Below are 21,462 nucleotides of genomic sequence, written 5' to 3' on the forward strand. Positions count from 1 at the left end.
GTGAACAAAACCAGGTAAACACCTGACAGCCGATGAAAGATTTAACAACCCACAGAAATGGAGGGTCGGTGATTTGCGTAGGACTTCTACAGCTCCTACTCAAACTCCACACCAGTCTGAAGTGATCAAGTCTTCAGGATAAAAGGTGAAACATCTCAACGTGGAAGTCCAGTTCCTCGTTGAGAGCCAAATATCCCCAAAACTATCGTATTTCGCATAAATAAGCATATGCTACGACAATGCTAAAATGAGAAACATGTTTGCTGATGACGTTGGGCTAAGAAGATGTGTCTGTGCGAAAGAAAGAGTGAGGATAAAAGAAATGTAACGTGACAAAACACCAGATCAATTATGAACAATTGACTCCGCTGAATGTGATTCCAAATCAGAGTAATGGTGAATAAGAGTCGTGAAGAAATGCCAGCTTTTCGAAAGGGATTGTAAATTATCGTTCACTTCCGACTATTGATTGCATATTGTAGGCAGAAGTCAACACTATTGTACAAATATATATTGCAATATCTGGCAACACTGGAGATAACACAGTGTGTTCTGCGTCCACAAAACACATCCAGCTCCCAACAAAGGAAACCTGCTAGACGGAGGACGGAGGACGGAGGATGGAGGACGGAGGACGGAGGGGTGTGCTGACTAACCAGGTGCAGCTGTGTGGCCTTCAGTGACCTGGTGTGAAACAAGAGCTTCACAATACAGCAGGACAGACAACTTTAATGTAACACATGGAAATGTGAAGGTTCAAAAACCAAGAGACAGAGAGTAGAACAACCCCCATAAACCATGACAAATGCACAAACGCACGCACGCACGCACGCACGCACGCACGCACGCACGCACGCACGCACACACACACACACACACACACACACACACACACACACACACACACACACACACACACACACAGCTGGACTTCCAAGAGTTTAAAGGACCTTAAGACCAGCTCTAGAATCAGTCCACTGTTCTATCAGAACACTAACTATTTCCTTTACAAGATCAATTAAGGATCTGCAGCTGCTATGTAATCAATACAGGCTAAATAAAAGATTATTTTTGCAAATAAATAAGCTTTAAAAGATCTGATATTTAGTCATTTCAACTTTTGTTCCCTTTAAAATGATTGACTGATTATGGAAAACTCAGATTTGAACAGAACGGCGTAACAAGAAATCACCCATTGGTCCACATGTCCAACTTAACAGCATTACGATGAAGGTGGACATGCAGGTGATGCCCCCCTACCCATCTGTCCATCCACCCATCTATCCGTCTGTCCATCCACCCTACCCGTCTGTCCATCCACCCTTCTGTCCGTCCGTCCATCCATCCATCCATCCATCCATCCATCCATCCATCCATCCATCCATCCATCCATCCATCCATCCATCCATCCATCCATCCATCCATCCATCCATCCATCCATCCATCCATCCGGGTCATGTCCGGGTCAGGGTGCAGCAGTTCAAGCAGAGAAGCTAAAACCTCCGTTCAGATCGGGGATCACAGCTCAGTGACCCCGACAGAAATACGTCAACATGAAAAAGAACAGATGGATTCCTTAGGGCACCAAACCAGACCTCCTCTGTCCCTCACCTGCACCTTGAAACTTTGTCCATAAAAGTTATGAACAGATTTGGTGAAAAAGGCAAGTTCCATGGAAGGGAACTTCCATTCAGGACAAATCCAATTACTGCCAGTAATAAAGTCCAAACTGTTGTGTTTGTCTGAGGCCCAACTGGCCTGTAGCTGCAGATCCAGCACTCCAGAGGTCTGCAGACCAGAAGACCCTCAGAAAACACGCTGCTTCCAAACCCACAAAACACATTTAGAGCAGTCAGACTCCCACGAGCCCCTCCAGCTGTCCAGGGAGGGTAAAGAGCTGGTCAAGTGTTTGATGGCCAGGACAGGAGCTAAACAAAAATGATTTTAGGCCTCAACTTAACCAGGTATTTGCTGACTACTGAATCTATCCACCATGCTTGACTTCTAAAATGTGCAATTCTAACCAGCTGCTACGAACAACGAGGTTGCACAGCAGTCTGCAGCATGACGCCACCGTACAAGCCCTCCTACCTCCTTTAAACCCTTTTAAAAAGCAAAATATAGCAATGCAACATATTTGGAAACTAAAACTATGGCTTTATGTTGCGCAGAAAACTGCCCAATAATGTGAGTGTTGAGACATTTATGTTTCTGCAACATGTGAACGGCCTCCACACACGGATGCACACACTGCAGCCTCATCTCACAGGCAGCTGTTTGTGGTCAGATGAGTCAAAGACCAGATCCAGAGTCCTGACTGAAAACATCAGACAGACACAACTGCTGTGTTTGAAGAAGGAAACATCTGAATGCCTGCAGACCTCAAGACAAAGAGGGGACGAACATCTGTGAGGAGGTGACTCAGCAAACCTGCTGTTTGAAGGAAGGAAGGAAGGAAGGATGGATGGTTTGGTTTGGTAGAACTTTGTAAGATGAATGTGTTTATCGTCATGAATTTACACAAACCGCGAGCTGATGACACCCCGTTTTCTCAGATGTGTCTGTTCCTCTCCGTTGCTGAGAGTCACGGATGTAAGAGTCACAGTTTCACTGAGGTGTCCTTCAATAACAACTCCTCCTTTGTTCCAGACAGTTAATGTTGCAGAACGTTCCACAGGAATTATGTCATGGAATAATGTCATTTCCACAACAGCCGGTCTCGTGGAGAAGAAAAACTGACGGTAAACAACTGAAAAACCCTTCTGAGAACTTGGATATTTCACTTTAAACCAAAGAGTGATCTAGTTATAAAACACGGCCCCTCGTTCCAGGAAGGTTGGGACCCTGAGTAGGATCCAAATGATAATAAAATGTTTGCAAATCTCATTAACCTATATTCTATTGAAGTGAAGAAGCCCAGGCCTTCCTGCAGCTCTTCTAGGGGAATACCGAGGAATTCTCAAGCTAGCCAAGAGGTGTAACGTGTCCAGCATTGTCCTGCTCCGGGGCTTCCGGCGGAGTGGACGTGCCTGAAAACACCTCACCAGGAGGCGTCCGAGGGGGACACTAACCCAACCTCCTCAACCGGCTCGTCTTCCTGTGGAGGAGAAGTGGCTCTACTCCGAGTCCATCCTGGACCACTGATCCCCCCCTCTAAGGGGGAGTCCACAACTTCCTGTGGAGGAAACTTGTTCCAGCTGCTTGAATCTGCAGGCCCGGTGCTTCACTCCCCTCGGCCGGTCACCACAGACGGGGGTTTGGCTCGGCTCAGTCTTCACCATAAGAGCCCGATATACTTAAACTCTTCGGCTTAATCACCTCATCAGAAACCCAGAGAGAGCATTCCACCCATTTTAAACAAGCTTTGGCTCAGATAGCACCAGTTCTGGATCATCTTCACACCTGTCTTCCTCTGTGCATGATAAAGCTTTAACCTGGATTTGAGGATGACGGGGCTCAGCTGTGTTTTTAGCGGTTTCCAGGAGTTTGAGAGATTTAGAAGGGAAAGACAGCAGTGGCCTTCCTAAATCCACTGTGATTAATCTCATTTTAATCCAGATTTCAATTTTTTCATGAAGAAAAAAAAACGACATAACTTTGTCACATATGCTGTGGTGCGTTCTGAACGAGGTGGATTTCAGCAGTTCCCAGGTAACATCGGGTTCATGCTGTTGTTTCTGGACAAAAACCTCAAAGGAATTATTTGAGTAGTTCTACAGGGATTTGCTTCGTTTTATAAAGTATGAAATGTTGTTTGTTCCGCAAGTTAGGTTTGTAGTCGAAAAATCCTTATTGAAACATACATCAAAAGTCAGTGAATAATAATTTTTAATTATTATGATTTCAGTGCAGCCCATAATAATCGTGGGTATGCCTCTCACCATCGCACCTCTCACCACCTCCAATCCAGTATCCAATCTTCTCCAGAAAGAAAAATGTGTAATAATAATAATAAAACATTTAAATAATAACAAAACCAAATGGGCACCTTGAACGGCGGCGGTTATTCTGCCCCTGTGTGTGTGTGTGTGTGTGTGTGTGTGTGTGTGTGTGTGTGTGTGCGTGCGTGTGTGTGTGCGCGTGTGTGTTGTAACTTAACCTCCGCTAAGCATTCATGGAACGCTTGAAGAGGAAACTCAGACCTTACCCGGCAACAGCAGATTCTATTTTCTGATTGGCTGATAGGTGGGCAACTCCAGACAGCTGCTCTCAGCTACAGCAGCATAGTCTACCGTGGACCCTTTGAAAGATTAGGCTTAGTGAGAAATGCCATGCGTGAGGTGTGAACTTGTTGAAATGCGCGAGTCTCAAACATTGAGACTTGAGCTCAATGTTTGAGAAGACTTGAGAGCCCTGTCTCATGGTGTTCCCACATCTCCTGCCGCCTCCCCCGTCTCTCCCCGTCCCCCTGATGAGGTCCAGCCTCAGTATTCATCCTCATCCAGCGGGACAGAGGTGTACCAGCTGCAGAGGGAAAGCTTCTGATGCTTCACTCTGGGTCGTCCACGCGGCTCAGCAGGGCAGAATAAAGGAGACAGAACCATCTGTGTGAATGTGGCTTCAAAAGCATGCTTATACTTTATCACGTCACAAATTTATTGTGACACGTATCTCCGCTTTAGAGGCTTGTAATATAGGTAAACTTAATTTTATTGGGTTAGTCACATTCTGACTATCTGGTGATGTAGTTCAGCTACCTGGCATTCCCTTCTCCAGATATGATTACTATCAGAGTGAGCAGACTTAACTTATAGGCTGTTATGCCACTAAATCCTCCATTCAGAATGACTTAATTTGACTGTTTCAGAGAGGGGCTTTGTATAAAGAAATCTCATTTTCAAGATATCCAGATATCTCCATAGAACCACTGGTTAGTATTCAATAGCATCCAAGACAACTAAGTAATAGTATATTTTATAGGGATTTATGTTCTTCTGATAAATGAAAGAAAAGTGAAGGAGTCCTATATGTTCTTATTACCAAAAAGTACAATTTCCGCCTAAACTAAAGGTATGATTACAGTGCTATATTTCAATATTTTGTCAGGTAAATCATTTTCTGACAGTTTGATGATGGTGGATAGCCACCTGGTTCATACCTCAGCAAGTTTGATGCAGAAAAGAGTGAGCATTCTCAAGTTATGGGCTTTTTTTCTCACGTTTCCCCTATTCGAACTGGCCCAATTTGGAGTAGTTCTAAAGAAGAGCCAAAAAAAAAAAGAATGTCCCCCCAAAATCAAAAACCACAACATCTAATTTCACTAATAGGAGACCCTAAAGATAATAAAAATCACTGTTGTGGTTAGTTCTACCTCGGGTAGGAATATCTCGAAAACTAAAGCCTTTTTTGAGGACTTGTTAAACTCAAATGGCTGTGAGATGTTTCTCCAGGATTTATCACTTACTTTTGTTTCTCTTATCTCGGCTCTTATTTTCCGACATGTTGCTGCCATCAAATTCACAAGGGACTAAAATGTAAGATGTCTCACTTTAATTTAATATGTTATCTATTGCACATTTAATGAGTTTATGGCATGTGGAACTCACTGAACCCTGTTCCTACACAGCAAAAACTCAAAATCTTACCAGGAATATTTGTCTTAATTCTAGTTAAAATGTTTCATTTTTAGTCAAAAAATCTCATTACACTTAAAACAAGAGCCATTAACAGAAAAATAACTTGTTATTTGACCATTTTCACCTGTTTCAAGTAAATTTTCACTTGAAATAAGTAGAAAAATCTGCCAGTGGAACAAGATTTATCTTCTTATTACAAGCAAAAAAATCTTGTTCCACTGGCAGATTTTTCTACTTATTTTAAGTGAAAATTTAGTTGAAACGTGAAAATTGTTGTTTTTTCCAGTGATGAGTCTTGTTTTAAGTGTAATGAGATTTCTTTGACTAAAAATGAGACATTTTAACTAGAAGTAAGACAAGTATTCTTGTTAAGATTTTGAGTTTTTGCAGTGTATTGACATTTCACACAGCGCCCTGACTTTTGGGGAACTGGGGTTGTAAACGTCTGTAAATGCATGAATTTTCAGAGTTTTACCACAGTTCAGCTCCTGGGCGGTGAGCGTGGCCACGGACCGGCCCTGCAGCCGGCTGGGGTGGTCGCAGGTGGCGGCGGCCTGGGCGTTCCCCGACTCGGCGTACTGCTTCAGCAGGTCGGCCAGCCACAGCAGCTCACAGTCGCAGCTCAGCGCGTTGGAGTCCAGCCGCCTGCACAAACACACACAAACACACACAAACAAGGAGTAATGAGACGGGGACATCGGCTTTGAAGGAATGACAGTGTTTACAGCCGGCAGCAAGCGAGCAGCTGGACATCCTGATCAGGCTGATACTACTCAGAACAGTATTTTACCACAGATCTTCATCACATGGAATAGAAGGAGGTAAAAGAAAGTCCAAAATTCTGAATGAGTCATGAAATGATTCATGAGTGGGCACAGCTCAGCTCACTAAACACAGACTGTAAAACTGATTTTACTGCCTGTATTTCATCAACTGGCTGTAGGTGTCGTTTAAAAGGGACTAACGCTTTTACGGTGAAACACTGGAAGAGCAGATGTTACGGCTCTCTGCATCCTCACTAGACTTGTAGTTGAAGAGTGGTCTCCTTCTACTCGTGTGGAGAAGATGTGAATAAAATGAATGCCTGAAGAGCTTTCAGAAATCAGAAATCAGAAATTGTTGGGTTGATATGAAAAATGCAAACTGACTTCAGTTTCCCTGCAGAGAGAATTAACCAATCCGATTACATTTCAGAGGATTTGTGCAGCTGTCACACAACTACGATGAAACTGCACAATGTAGCCAGAAGTGTTTGGCCACATCTGGTCATTGATGCATCTGCATTTGCAAACATTTGTGATGCAGACGGTTTGTTCTGAAGAGTTGGGTGTGTCAGGACTGGTCAGGACCGGTCAGGACTGGTCAGGACTGGTAGGGTTGTTTTTGTCACCATAGCCCCTTTCACACAGCCAGTTCGAGGCGGGAACGTTGCGCCTTTAAGCCGCCTCGCTGTTCTGTGTGAAAGTCACGGAGGCGGAATGGGGGGGCCAAGTGGCCCCACCAATAAGCCGGCAGCGGAGGTAGTCACAGAGCCGAAACGGGGTCTGTGTGAATGACACAGCCGGCATGCCGGCATGCCACTAGACGCTGACGCTGTCGTCACGCCTCTGATTGCGGAACGCCGGCATGCTGTGTGAATTTACAGACGGGAGCGGCGTTATGCCGGCGTTGTATGGTTCTGTGTGAACCAACAAAGGCGGCGTATTGGCAGGACTTCTTTACACCAATATTGCGGAATCTCTGTGTGAAAGGGGCTCATGTTTCAATTGTAGTTTTAGTCTAGTTTTTGGGTCAAGTTAACATTTTAGTTGTTATTAGTTTTAGTCACGTTTATTCTCCTTTTAGTCGTGTCAAGTTTAGGTCGACTAAAAGTCTGAGCATTTTAGTCTTATTTTAGTCAGAATTGTCCAGGAGCATTTTAGTCAAAGACTCAAGAATACATTCATTCCAGATGAATGAACATATGAACAGATATACATAATGAACATATTTATTTTTCCGCATTTCTCCCTGTGGCAGGGTGGAGGAGCAGCAGCCACTCAGGTGATGGGTCACAGGTGTGTCCCATCAACCTCTCCACCCTGCCTGCCTTGATAAGGCAGGGCTGGACAGCAGCAAGGGGGTCTGCTGAGAAGGTGCTTGTGCACGTGTGGCGGTGTATTTTGCAAATAAAGTGGTTGTGCTCGAGAACCCCGTGTCCTCTCTGTCCTGTCGGTCGGGCCCCGTAGCACTCGCCCTGCTACACTGCGCCCAACGTGGGGCGTCCGACAGGATGGAGGAGGGAGGCACGGAGCGGGCCCTGGAAGCGCTGGCCCATGCCCTGGCAGACCTAGCAGCCCTACTCCAGGGCTAGGGGGAGCGGCAGCGCTGGTGAGGCTGCGGGACCCGCGGAGCGACCCACCCCGACGCCACGCCTGAGGTTCGCCGCAGCAGCTCGTGAGGAGCTGGTGGCGCTGCAGCCGACAGGCCGGAAGGCAGAGGCTGCGGGCCACCAGGCGACGGCTCCCGAGGCGGCGCCAGCGATTATGCCTTGCAATTTTAACAAGAATATTTGTCTTATTTCTAGTTAAAATGTCTGTTTTTAGTCAAAAAATCTCATTACACTTAAAGGAGCTTGAGGCTCCTTTTAAGAAATGAGACTCTCTAGCGCCACCCTTCACCACGACGGCCGTTGGGGGTACTGCAGCCAACAGCGAAGCCGGCACGGGAGAACGGGGAGAACGCACATGCAGCGTCATGTGACGTCACATCCGCAGGACAGCGCGGGAAATTCGGGACCGAATTGCAGCACATTTTGCAGCACACAGCCTGTTCAAGGCAAAGGAGAGATACACTAGAGGACTCATTCTTTTGGGTTTGGAACTCTTCATCTGACCTTATTACTAGAAAACTTAAAACGTATACGGATTTTTTTCATAAATCTTGCCACAATCCGGCCTCAAGCTCCTTTAAAACAAGAGTCATCACCAGAAAAATAACTTATTTGAGAATTTTCACCTGTTTCAAGTAAATTTTGACTTGAAATGAAAATCTGCCAGTGGAACAAGATTTATCTTCTCATTACAAGCAAAAAAATATTGTCCCACTGGCAGATTTTTCTACTTATTTGAAGTGAAAATCTACTTGAAACAGGTGAAAATTGTCAAATAACAAGTTCTTTTTTCCAGTGATGAGTCTTGTTTTAAGTGTAATGAGATTTATTTTACTAAAAATGAGACATTTTAACTAGAAATAAGACAAATATTCTTGTTAAGATTTTGAGTTTTTGCAATGTATTATTACATTTATTATTATTTCTTATTACATTATTATTATTTAGGCCTTCTGTGAAGGCGTAGAAGGCCCTGAAGGTTCCCCACTGGTATCAGAGTGTTGTTCCTCCCTGACACGTCAGTGGAGTCATCAGCAGCTCTGATGCCACAGTAATGAAAGGTTCCTAGTCCCCGTTGCGTGAGTGGAGCTGCAGTTGGAGCTGCCCACATGGTGACGAGATCCGCCGGGTTGTGTAAACCCTCTCTGGTAGTCCATGAACGACGGCACGCCTGGCACTGCCAAAGCCGGCCCAGCCCAGTACAAACAGTGAGGCCCATCGGGACCAAACTGGAACACGGTCTGTTGCTGCCGTGGGAAACTGTCTCCCCGTCCGGCTTTGTCTGCTGGCAACCGGGCCGGCTCTCACTTCTACTACAATGTGTCCATTATGCATGACATGTCGGAGGAGGATTTACACTGCTGAGGCAATCTATGAAGCTCCTTTGATCAGCTCGCTCACAACACAAGCTTTTTGTCGACGCGAGTCATTTCAGGTCTTAGTATTATGTAAATACAATCTTAGACGAACAAAAACATACAGCATTTTATTACAATATTTAACTAATTGAAACCAAAATGAAAAAGAAAATGTGAATAATACTAAATACACTCTTAAGTACCTGTAAACTGCTAATCATGTGCAGGTGTGCAGACTTCTACTAAAGCAGATGCTTGGGCTGTTTACTGGTGTGTGTTAACACAACGCCAAGAGGGAAAGGCGTAAGCAAGGCAAGGAAAGTTTATTTGTATAGCACAATTCAACACAAGGTAATTCAAAGTGCTTTACATCAACATTAAAAGTGAAATTAAACAGTAAATAACAAATAAAATGAAATAAAATGATAAGAAAAGAGGTAAAATAATAAAAAGCACAAGTTGTTAAAAAGTAAGGGCAGTAGAATACAGCAGGTACACATCTCATTCTTAAAATGGCAAGAATTACGTTTCTATACAGTCAGAAAGTACAAAGACTGGGTCAAATACAGTATTACAAAAGTAATCTGTAACAATTCATGCAGTGAATCAAACCAATTTGACAATTCTATGCCACAATGCCTGTTTCCAGGTCTTATTTCACACAACTGATGAGAATTATGTTTCTATACGGTCAAAACGTACAAAGACCGGGTCAAAAACAGTATTACAAAAGTAATCTGTGCAGATTTGTGCGGTGAATCAGACCAATTTGACAATTCCATGTCACAATGTCTAAGCAAAGGTGAACGTAAGCAAAGCTCTATGTGCGTAACACAGGAAAGCATTTGAAGACAGTTGTGAATCTTCCCAGAACACGATGCTCCGTCTAATTCATCCTAAGATCAGACCACTCCATGCGCAGAGAAAACACAAGAAAAAAACCCAAACAGCTCCATCTCATAACCCGCACGCCTCACTGAGCGTGTTAAAGTGCATGACAGCAGGATTAGGAGACTGAATACGTGCGGTTTGTTGGAGAGGTTGCCAGGAGAAAGCCTCTTCTGTCTGAGAGGAACATGGAAGCACAGCTGAGGTTCACAGAGCTGCATCTGAGCAAACCACAAGACTTCTGGAACGGACAACAACAATGCTGCGGCGGGACCTCAAGAAAGCTGTCCGTCAGTGTATACCCAAAAACCTCAATGAACTGAAGAAACACTGTGAGGAAGAATGGACAAAAATTCTTCCCCAAGCAGCGATAAAGTCATGCAGGAAATGACGACTTCAAGCTGCCGCTGCTGAATGCGGATCTACAAGATAATGAATCATGAGGTACTTAGTGCGGCCCATAGGAGTTGTGTTTTGTTTTCGTTAGGTTGGGTTGTATTTGCCAAATACTAAGATCTACTATGATCCGATTATTTTCACAAAGTTGCTGGGGGAAGATGGAGTTCCAAACTAGAGTGAAATTTATTTGATTTACGTTTTTTTGGACTCATTTGTCAGGCATCATCAAACATGTGTTGTGCTCTATGAACAGCAGACATGTTATTTTTATTGCATTTCTCCTCACACTCCACCCTGAAGTCGGTTCCAAACACGGAAACCTTTGGAAAGGGCCGGACGGCCGAGGTCTGCAGCTAAAGCCGCGTGGCTCATGTAACTGAGAAACAGGCCCCAGAGAACGGGCTTACGAGTTAACTCCAGAAATTTGACACGGACATGCATTCTCCGACGGATATCGGAGCAGTCGTTAAAGTTTTTTTTTTCTACTCACAGTCGCTTCATGGCCTGCAGATGCGAGAAGGTTCCAGGAACAAGATGAGCGATTCTGTTGTTGTGCAAAAACCTGAACAAAAGATAGAAGAGGAGTTTGTAAAGCTACAAAAAAAAAAGAAGAAGATTTTTAATTACATTTCATGTACATTTTTAAACGTAATACAGTGACCCTTTCAGTAACGTCATTTTCCATTTTTTAAACGGGACAACACTGCGAAAACTCAAAATCTTACCAGGAATAGTCATTACCAGAAAAATTACTTATTTGACAATGTTCACCTGTTTCAAGTAAATTTTCACTTGAAATAAGTAGAAAAATCTGCCAGCGGGACAAGATTTATCTTGCAAGCAAAAAAATCTTGTTCCACTGGCAGATTTTTCTACTTATTTTAAGTGAAAATCTACTTGAAACAGGTGAAAATTGATGTTTTTTCCAGTGATGATTTTGATGATGTTTTGTTTTAAGTGTCATGAGATTTTTTTTGACTAAAAATTTGACATTTTAACTAGAAATAAGACAAATATTCTTGTTAAGATTTTGAGTTTTTGCAGTGAAGTAATATGATCACGACTGGCTGATATCAAACAGTCCTCTGTTTATGTCAGGCTGTGCAGGGAACGCTAAACTAGTCCAATAATTGATGGCAGATGATCCCCAAATCCAGGTGTGAAAAACTTGTTGCATCATTCCCAAGAAGACTCTTGGGTGCTCCTACTCAATACTGAGCAAAGGGTCTGAATAATTATGATATTTCAGTTTTTCTTTTGTAATAAATTTGCAAAATTTTCTACATTTCAGTTTTTTCTGTCAAGATGGGGTGCTGAGTGGACATTAATGAGAAATAAAATGAACTTTTTGGATAGTAGCAAATGTACGTAAGAGTATTAGGGCCAGGCAGGAGAAAAATTTAAATAATATTTTAGAGGATTTTTTTGTAATTATGCATTTCGAGAAAAAAGTCGAAATGTCGAGAAAAAAGTCAAAATGTATTTCAACTTTATTCTCGAAATTCCGACTTTATTCACAAAATTTCGACTTTATTCTTGAAATTGTATTTAAACATTAATCTCGACATTTCGACTTTTTTCTAGAAATTGTATTTCAACATTATTCTCGACATTTCCACTTGTTTCTCGAAATTGTATTTCAACATTCCGATTTTTTTCTCGACATTTTGACTTTTTTCTCGAAATTGTATTTCAACATTAATCTCGACATTTCGACTTTTTTCTCGAAGTGCACAATAAAAAAAAAAATTTCCCCTCTCAAATATTTTTTCTCCTGCCTGGCCCTAATACTCTTCCGTAGAGTGGACATTAATGAGAAATAAAATGAACTTTTTTGGATCGTAGCAAATGGCTGCAATGAAACAAAGTGGGACAAATTTAAAGGGGTCTGAATACTTTCCATACCCACTGTATGTTAAGACGTACCTGTATAAGGTTAAGCAAACAAGCAAGAATGACACGACATCCCAGTGAGGATTAAACTCTTAACCTCAGATTAATTAAGAGACAATGTAATCGTTTATTTTAGTTCACTGGTGGAAAATGGGAAATGGCAACACGCCATGAACGCTGGAGAAAAGCACCGGGAGGAAACGCTGAGGCTTGTGAGTCAAAGACGGCTGGGTGAAAGGTCGGAGCAGACTTACAGTCGCTCCAGCTTGGGCAGATGGGTGAATGATTCTGGCTCCAAAGAATCAATGTTGTTGAAGTGCAGGTACCTAGAGAAGAGACAAAGCTGAGTAAAACCTGAATAAAGCTCTTTAAAACCAGAGAGCAGAGTGATGCCCCGCTGTCTTTTCCAAAAACTCTTGTCAATTATTAAAATGTGACATTAAACTGATCTCCTCTGATACACAAACATAATCTGCAGAGTCCACAGAATGTTTTTTTGTTATATTAATGATTTATTAAGTTTTTGTTTGCAATAGTTTATCCACAATTCTCCAAAAAGACAAAGCAAAACTGTTTTCTCAGCACTTGAAGACCCAGAAGTTCAGGCCTTTAGATCTTGGGGTTTATCAATGGCTCTAATCTTCACCGTTACCTCGATCCTGATCAGTTCTTGTTACAGAAGCAAAGTTCCCCCAGAATGATGCTTCCGTTATCATTTCAGACTTTGAGTACAACATTAAAGAGAGGATGCTCAGCACTTGCTGTTTTCTTCCAAACATCACTGAGTTCACCCTTGGATTGATCAGATCAACTTCTCGTCCTGAGTCTTTGAGACGGTTTCTTGAAAACTCCCAGAATGCTGGCACGTAACGTTTCTGGAGCAATGTTTCTGTCGGGTCACTGTACCACGGATGTCTTGCTGCGTTCACGGTTGAGTTTTGAAGAACGGACACGGCTGTATCAGAGGCTGTGTTAGTTTTAGGTGTCACAAGCAACAGTCCCTGCCGGCGTAGCACCGAGACAAACAAGAGGCTTCAAAAGTACTCAAGAAAACCCCTGGCTGACATCAGAGGATTCTCCGGGTCTCTTTTATACAGTCTACATGTAAAACTGAGAAACCCTCCTACAGTAGGTGAAAGGTGGAACGTCTTCAACAACCAAGAACAGGAAGTAAAGTTAGGGTCGCCAACCGTTCCTTGAAAAATGGAATCGTCCCGTATTTATAAACTAAAGTACACGTCCCGTATTGAGCTGAAAAGGGACGCACTTTGTCCCGTATTACTGTGAGAGTCAAAAAATAGTCATAAAATGGCAATGGAAAATGGCATTGAGCTGTTGAGTTCATAAATCATTCCCACTTGCTTGGAATAGCCTCCAAAAAGACCTGAACCTAAATACATTAGTGTCACTGTCGGATTTTAAAGCTCTTACAAATACATTTTGAAATGACTCTGTTGGTACTTGTCACTGTTTTTAAGTAGGCTACTGTAACTTATTTACTGGCACTGTTTTGTGAGGTATCTTGCATTGTCCTTCTATTTCTACCATTTTTGGCCAGGTCTCCCTTGAAAAAGAGATCCTCGATCTCAATGGGACTAACCTGGTAAAATAAAATGTTTTTCTGTTTTACTACAACTGTAGCTACAGTCATGGCCTTTGGGCACAAATAGGTTTACAACTTTTCTTCAGACTTTCTGTTTGCACTTTTGTTATTGCACTATGTGCACTATTACAGAATGGATGTTCTGCTTTCTTTCTATTGTTTTGTATTAATTTATACAATTTTAAGTTAAGCAGGACAGGTTTCTGTTTAAGCAAGATACTTATTTTATTCAGTTCACTTTGTTATTTTGTATTAAAGTGAATTGCTGGATAATAATTTATTTTACATGTGTTCATGGCATTCAAAAATATGTATCTAATTCAATTCAATTTGAGTCAAATAGTTAAAAAATCGTTTCACTCACAAAAAAAGGGGCTAAAAAAATTCACCACGCCAGGAAAGGTGAATGCAATGGGATTGGCCGGCCCTGCCGTTGAGGTGTCCCTTATTTATTTTTCAGGGAGTTGGCAACCCTAAATCCAGTTGTCTTAAGGCGGGCCTTGGAGGATGACCATGACACCAAGAAGTTGCATCAGCACTGATCCCATTCACAGTAACCAGTTTTCATGGTCATCTATCTCATTAATGCCCTTCATATTTACATTTTTAATGCAGCAGCCAAATTTAAAAAGTTGTCTGGTGGCTCCAGTCATCCAAACCTTTCTGATTGAAGCTTCAGGTCACTTTGAAAAGTCTAGGAAAGTTCTTGTTCCACATCTGTTCCTCAGTTCAAGTCTGGGTCAAGGAATCAATAACCTCAACACACGGTTTGATTTCCACTCCAAGAGACACATGTAACTGTGAGATCTTCTTATTTCTGTCCAGTAATTTCAGTGGAACACAGGTGGAGACCAGGAACGCTGTAAAAGACTCCTCAAAGACCAGGAATGCATCCGAGCTTTACTGCAGATGTCACAATAGCAGATCTAAATACTTAATGAGGGGGATATAAGGGGGATATTTAAGTCTTATTTCAAAAAAATAAAAAAACACCAAGTGATAATACACAAAAAGCTGCTTTTAATTTGTCTGTGGGGGGAAAAGATGACTGAAAAATGAACTCAAATTAATCAGCGTAAAGCAACAAAAATATGGAAAATTGGAAGGAGTCTAAAAAAATCTAATCATGACAGTTTACTCCCAAAATCCTCTGCACTAAAAGATAAATTAAACCATATGTGGTTTAATTTAAATTCTTGTTGTAAGAGTCCAAGCAGCTGTAGAAGAAATATCCACCAAAAATACAGAAAATAATATCTCAACTTTTTTTAATCCATTTTGGGGTAACTTAATCACCTCTAAAGGATGAACGGGGATCAGAAATAATTACGCTGCACAACTTCAGAACCCCTGAAATGTGCTGAATGTCCAGATTATTTTACCATTAAATGCGATTAATAACAGACAAAAACAGATGATAACCTTTATTGGACACACCGATAGCGATGGAGGGAAAAGTAAGTAATCCCGTGGAGTTATTGGATGGTTGACGCTCCTTCAGCAGCAAGACTTCAACGAGATCTTCCAGCATCTCTGGATCAGAGCTGCTCAACATTGGGGAGGAAACCTGGATCATTGCTCTTTCCAGAGCGGCTCCAGCTCACACACATCTGTAGGAAGTCTGGCGTGAACGTCTCTCTCTGGAACTCATTCCCCAGCTCCGAGTCTGACTGGACCACACCTAGAGACGGATTTGATTTTTCTGTTGAGGATTTGTTTCCATGCAGCACCCCCAACTCGTGCTAAACTTCAGCTGGCAGACAGCACCCTGTCATTATCCTGGAGGGCATTTTAGAATAACTCAGAAATCATTTTTCCGCTCCTTGATGACAGAGTCATGATACTCCTTCTACCGTGCCCTACTGTTGGGAGGAAATGCTGATGTTCATACGAAGTGCTGAGCATTCTCCCCAAACCATTCAAGTTTTGTTTCTTCAGTCCGAAAGGCCTTCTTGTTATTTTCAGCAATAGTGGGGATTATCAAGGTGCTCTCTGGTGAAAATCAGTGGTTTCCTGTCGTGGACACCCTGCTTGTTTCAAGACTCCAGCATGGTGGACTCACATGTTTTACATTTGCCAGTTCCTGGAACGTCTTCAAGCCTTAAGCTGCTACTCATGGTTACGTTCTTGGACCAAAATACATGCTGGATCTGTTAGTTCCTATGAAGCTCCCAGACCCCTGAGGTTCATCTGGATCTGGTTTGTTGTGGTTCCCAAGAACAAGAACCAAGCAAGGTGAGGCAGCGTTCAGTTATTCTGCTCCTCACCGGTGGAACAAACTTCCTGTAGACCTGAGGTCTGCTCACACTGTAGATCCTTTAAATCAGGCCTAAAAACATTACTGTTTACTGAAGCGTACTCTTAAATTAAATACTTACCTGCTGTACTCTACTGCCCTTACTTTTTAACATTATTTGACCTCTTTTCTTATCATTTTATTTCATTTTATTTGTTATTTAAGCGTACCCTTAAATTAAATACTTATGATTTTTGAAAACCATGCAAAGTTATGGATAAGCCCTAAATGCAGGCATTGTGACGTAGAATTATCAAATTGGTTTAATTCACCGCATGAATCGGCACAGGTTACTTTTGTATTGCTGTTGGGTTTTTTTCTTGTGTTTTCTCTGCGCATGGAGTGGTCTGATCTTAGGATGAATTAGCCGGATCATCGTCTTCTGGGAAGATTCACAACTGTCTTCAATGCTTTCCCTTGTTACGCACATAGAGCTTTGCTTACGTTCACCTTTGCTTAGACATTGTGACGTAGAATTGTCAAATTGGTTTGATTCACCGCACAAATCGGCACAGCTTACTTTTGTAATACTGTATTTGACCTGGTCTTTGTACGTTTTGAACGTATAGAAACGTAATTCTCATCAGTTGTGTGAAATAAGACCTGGAAACAGGCATTGTGGCACAGAATTGTCAAATTGGTTTAATTCACCCTACGAATCGGCACAGATTACTTTTGTAATACTGTATTTGACCCGGTCTTTGTACGTTCTGACTGTATAGAAACGTAATTCTTGCCATTGTAAGAATGAGATGTACCTGCTGGATCTACTGCCCTTACTTTTTAACAACTTGTGCTTTTAATTATTGTACCTCTTTTCTTATCATTTTATTTCATTTTGGCAAGGCAAGTTTATTTGTATAGCACAATTCAACACAAGGTAATTCAAAGTGCTTTACATCAACATTAAAAGCGGCAAGACATAATTTTATTTGTTATTTACTGTTGAATTGTGCTATATAAATAAACTTGCCTTCTAACCTCACTGAGGCTTCTGCGTTGCGTCTTTAGAGCCATCGTTGGCTGGACATCTACTTCTAGGAAATGTTGCCATAAAACTAAATTGTCACTACTAATCTCCTCTGGAAACTGATGGACGGCTGAACATTTTGAGATGAATTTGTGTCCCTTTCCACGTTGATGTAGACTACACTACGACAACTACTCCCCGTCACACTTGTCTAGGAATCTTTATGTAAGGCATGGTTCACATCTGCAGATGCTTCACTCTGTGATGGACTACGGTGATGGGATCTTTACGTATTCCTCCTGTCTACAGACACTGGATACATCTACCATGAAGCTCTGAGCTTCACCACAAATCTGAGAGCTTTCACTATCAAGTATATCAAGTGTTTGTATGCTTGAGCTAGACGGTCAGCTGTCCTCTCACGCACCCAGACACTGGGTTATGTTCATCTACAAAGCTACTATTGTTGTAGCAATCTAACTACAATTTACATTCTTCAGAAAAGCTCTAAAAGTTACTGTTTTCACTGCCAAGATTGGATTTGTTTAATTGCAGCTGAAGTCCGAACTGAGACGAGTAACAAGACATTTAAATGTGCTGCTCCCTTCACCGGGAACCAGCGCCAAACCCTCGTGAGCCTCAATGAGACCAGAACCTCAAGATCTGGTGTCATTAAATTACTTATTTTAAATCATTTAAATATTAAAGATGCATGCCATAGTTGGCTGCTGATGCTACTATGACTGGTCATTACTAATGGTTGTTTATACATATTTTATTCAACACTGTGTTTGTCCATCACCGACTTTAAATGGAGATCAGTTCATATTTAATGGCAAGTTATTGCAGAGTTAATTCCAAGGGGTTGCCAATACTTCTTGATACTTTCTGACAACCATCCTGCTATAAAACCTAATTACAGATAAATTCCAGGCATAATAAAAAATGGTCAACATCTAAAAGTTACTGAGGGATAAAAGAACAAAATACTTTTAGTCTTCAGGGCTTTATTGTATTCCCTTCAACAGAAGTATAAGACTTCAAGCTTTATTTCTGTTAAAGTATATTACATTTTTTACTACATTTTAAAAAATTACAGAAAAAAAACAACAAAAAACTGCTGCTCAATCAACAGCTGGAATTTGAGTTTGAGCAAATGTGTTTTGTATTGCCATTTTCCTTTTTTAAATGTGATCAGGACCTTCTCCAAGTCAGTTTCATTTCCAAAGAATATGGAGCAAATTACATTTTATACAGCCATTTTGGTGTTAATTATCCATTGGCTTAAAACCAAGGTAAAATGATGATTTCTCACATTATGTAACATCAACCAACAGTTGCTGACAAGTGTTTCTTGCAAAGCATGCACGTGTCAGACATTCAAAGCAGACGACTGTTTCTGAGTGTTTACAGGAAGCATTTTATGCAAAATTCTCACAAATAAACACATCAGATTGAAACAAATCAGAGCAGAAGTCTTTTTTCTGCAGCAGCAGGACAGACGGAGGTGGAGCGCTACTGTACGATACGATCCCTTGTTGGAAGAACAAGCAGATCGGGGCCGAGTGTCGAGCTCTGAAGCTTCACAAAGGGGAGGTGCGGAGCATTTGTCATCTTGACCATGCGACTCATGCGGGGGGGAAGGGTCAAAGGGGGCAGCGCTGCACACACGGGTGGCATGCATGGTGGTGGCAGGAAAGGGGGAAGAGGAATGAGCATCACACGCATCGGTGGAGGTGCGACACCTGCATAAGACTCTACAGTCATGCCACAACATCATGACCTCTTCATAGCAATCTTTCAGGGGGGAAAGGGGGGATGAGGAAAAGTAGGCAGGAGCAGCATGGCGAGCAGAAGGAAAAGGTGAATGAGGAAGTAGTTCACTTACAGTTGCTCAAGAGAGACAAGCCCCTTAAATGCGTGTCTGTCAATTGATTGGATTTCATTCTTGTACAAATAGCTGAAAGGAGAGATAATCGATAACATTAGTAACACACACCCTCACACAGGATCATCTGAACTCCGCTCCTACTGGAAGAAAGAGGACTTTAACGCTGTGCTTAATCAGGGTATATCACCAACTGTATACAATCATGTGCAAAAGTCTGTAAATTCAAGCTTTCTCCGTTTTCATGTGCGTATTTCAAGACATGACAATACTCATCGGATCATAACGGGTCCAAGGTGAAACAACACATATCACTTTTTTTCAGAATCACATTATTTCATTTCCAAAAATTAAACCAAAAATTAAAGAAAACTCATGTAGGCATTATAATGTATACCCCATGATTCAAAAGCTTAAAGATCCACCTTCAGTGGGTGCACATCTGGATTTTGAGGAAAACGTTCTTCAACTTTGCTTCTTTTATGTTTCAGTCATTCTGGTGTAAATTTTCTGTGGCGTTTTTGGATTATTGTCCCGTCACACAACTCAATCTCATCCAAGTTTTTAATCTGTCAAACTGTCATATTTGTCTCTAGAGGAGTTTATGATTCACTCAGACTGCGACATGCCCAGCTCCTGTGATGGTAAAACCACAAATCATGGCCCATCCACCACCATGCTTGACCGTGGGAATAAGGAGTTTCTGCTGAGATGCTGTGTTTGGTTTTCTCCAAACATGGTTCTGGACATTTAGACCAAACATCTCCACATTGGTCTCATCTGTCCAGAGGACATACGGTAGTTCCAGAAGTCTGCTGGTTTGTTCAGATGCAGTTTTGTGACCATCGCTCGTGCTTTCATGTTTCTTGAGCAAACTCTTCCAAACAAACTGTACTGACTCAGCCTTCTTCTACTTGTGCTGTCATGGACTTTAACATGTACAGTGAGGCCTGTAGAGTCTAAGATTCAATTCAATTCAATTCAATTCAATTTTATTTGTATAGCGTCTGATACAACAGATGTTGTCTCTAGACGCTTTCCAGAGACCCAGAACATGACCCCCGAGCAATTATTACAAGATGAGATGCAGCTCTTGGGTTTTTTTCATATTTATCTGAGTATTACAAGATAGACTTAGACTCAGACTTCTTTAGTGTCGGTCACATACAGCCAGTGTACCTGAGCGAAATTTCTGTTTCAAGGTTCAAGTAGATATTTGTAAGAGTGAGAAACTTGAAAATATATTAATAAGATTAGGAAAATTGACAAAATAAACAGCAGCAAATACAAGTGTGCAAGTATAAACAAGATAACCAAGATAAACAGGATAAATAGCAAAAAATACAATAGAATGTGCAAAAAAATAAGCAGATAAACAGGGTAAAGTCAAGACAACCAAGAATTTGTAAAAAGCTATGATGTGACCAGGATGTATACATAAGGATGTACACAAAATGATTTAAAGTGCAAAAGTATATTGTGCAATTTGGCTGTCTTTATTAACAGAACATTGTATCAACTTTCCATTGCATTTTACACTGCAAACAAGCTGAAGTGATTTGTTGCACTTTTTTTTTTATTTTTTAACTGTTGGCAAAAAGCAAATGAGGTGGAATGACCGCCACCAAGCAGCATGAAGTGTTAGCGTGTAAATCAGTAGATCCAACCAAGACCAACACTTTAACAGATATAACAGCCAGCGGTCGGAGTTGGTCCGGTTTGAGAACCACAGGATTTCTTCTCTGCTTTTTGCAGATGATGTTGTCCTGTTGGCTTCATCAGACCGGGACCTTCAGCATGTGCTGCGGAGATTCGCAGCTAAGTGCAACGCGGCAGGGATGAGAATATCAGCACATTAGAATCTGGGGCCATGGTTCTCCACCGGGAAAGGGTGGCGTGCCTTCTTCGGGTGGGTGGAGAAGTCCTGCCTCAGGTGGAGGAGTTCAAGTATCTCGGGGTCTTGTTCACGAGTGAGGGAACAATGGAGCGTGAGATTGACAGACGGATCGGTGCAGCGACAGCATTTATGCGGTCGTTGTACCGTACCCTTGTGGTGGAGAAGGAGCTGAGTCAAAAGGTGAAGCTCTCGATTTACCGGTCAATATACGCAATGAACTTTGGGTAGTGACCGAAAGGACAAGATCGCGGATACAAGCGGCCGAGATGAGTTTCCTCCGCAGGGTGGCTGGACGCTCCCTTAGAGATAGGGTGAGGAGTTCG

At 41.9% G+C, this 21,462-nt stretch overlaps 1 protein-coding gene across 3 annotated transcripts in view; it reads right to left on the bottom strand.

The window, feature by feature from the left end:
- LOC133462084 (peroxidasin) overlaps positions 1-21,462 on the bottom strand; it is a 137,359-nt gene that overhangs the window by 62,482 nt on the left and 53,415 nt on the right. Inside the window, exons 4-7 of one of the 3 annotated variants that reach the window (XM_061743204.1) lie at positions 19,243-19,314; positions 12,740-12,811; positions 11,083-11,154; positions 6,052-6,221 (exon numbers count right to left, since the gene is read on the bottom strand). In XM_061743204.1, the coding sequence (XP_061599188.1) occupies positions 6,052-6,221; positions 11,083-11,154; positions 12,740-12,811; positions 19,243-19,314 (386 nt within the window). The remainder of the gene's footprint in view (positions 1-6,051; positions 6,222-11,082; positions 11,155-12,739; positions 12,812-19,242; positions 19,315-21,462) is intronic. The other 2 variants (XM_061743205.1, XM_061743206.1) reach the window with 2 other exon arrangements.

This window comes from Cololabis saira, chromosome 16, assembly GCF_033807715.1.
Source record: "Cololabis saira isolate AMF1-May2022 chromosome 16, fColSai1.1, whole genome shotgun sequence".
Lineage (NCBI taxonomy): Eukaryota > Metazoa > Chordata > Actinopteri > Beloniformes > Belonidae > Cololabis > Cololabis saira.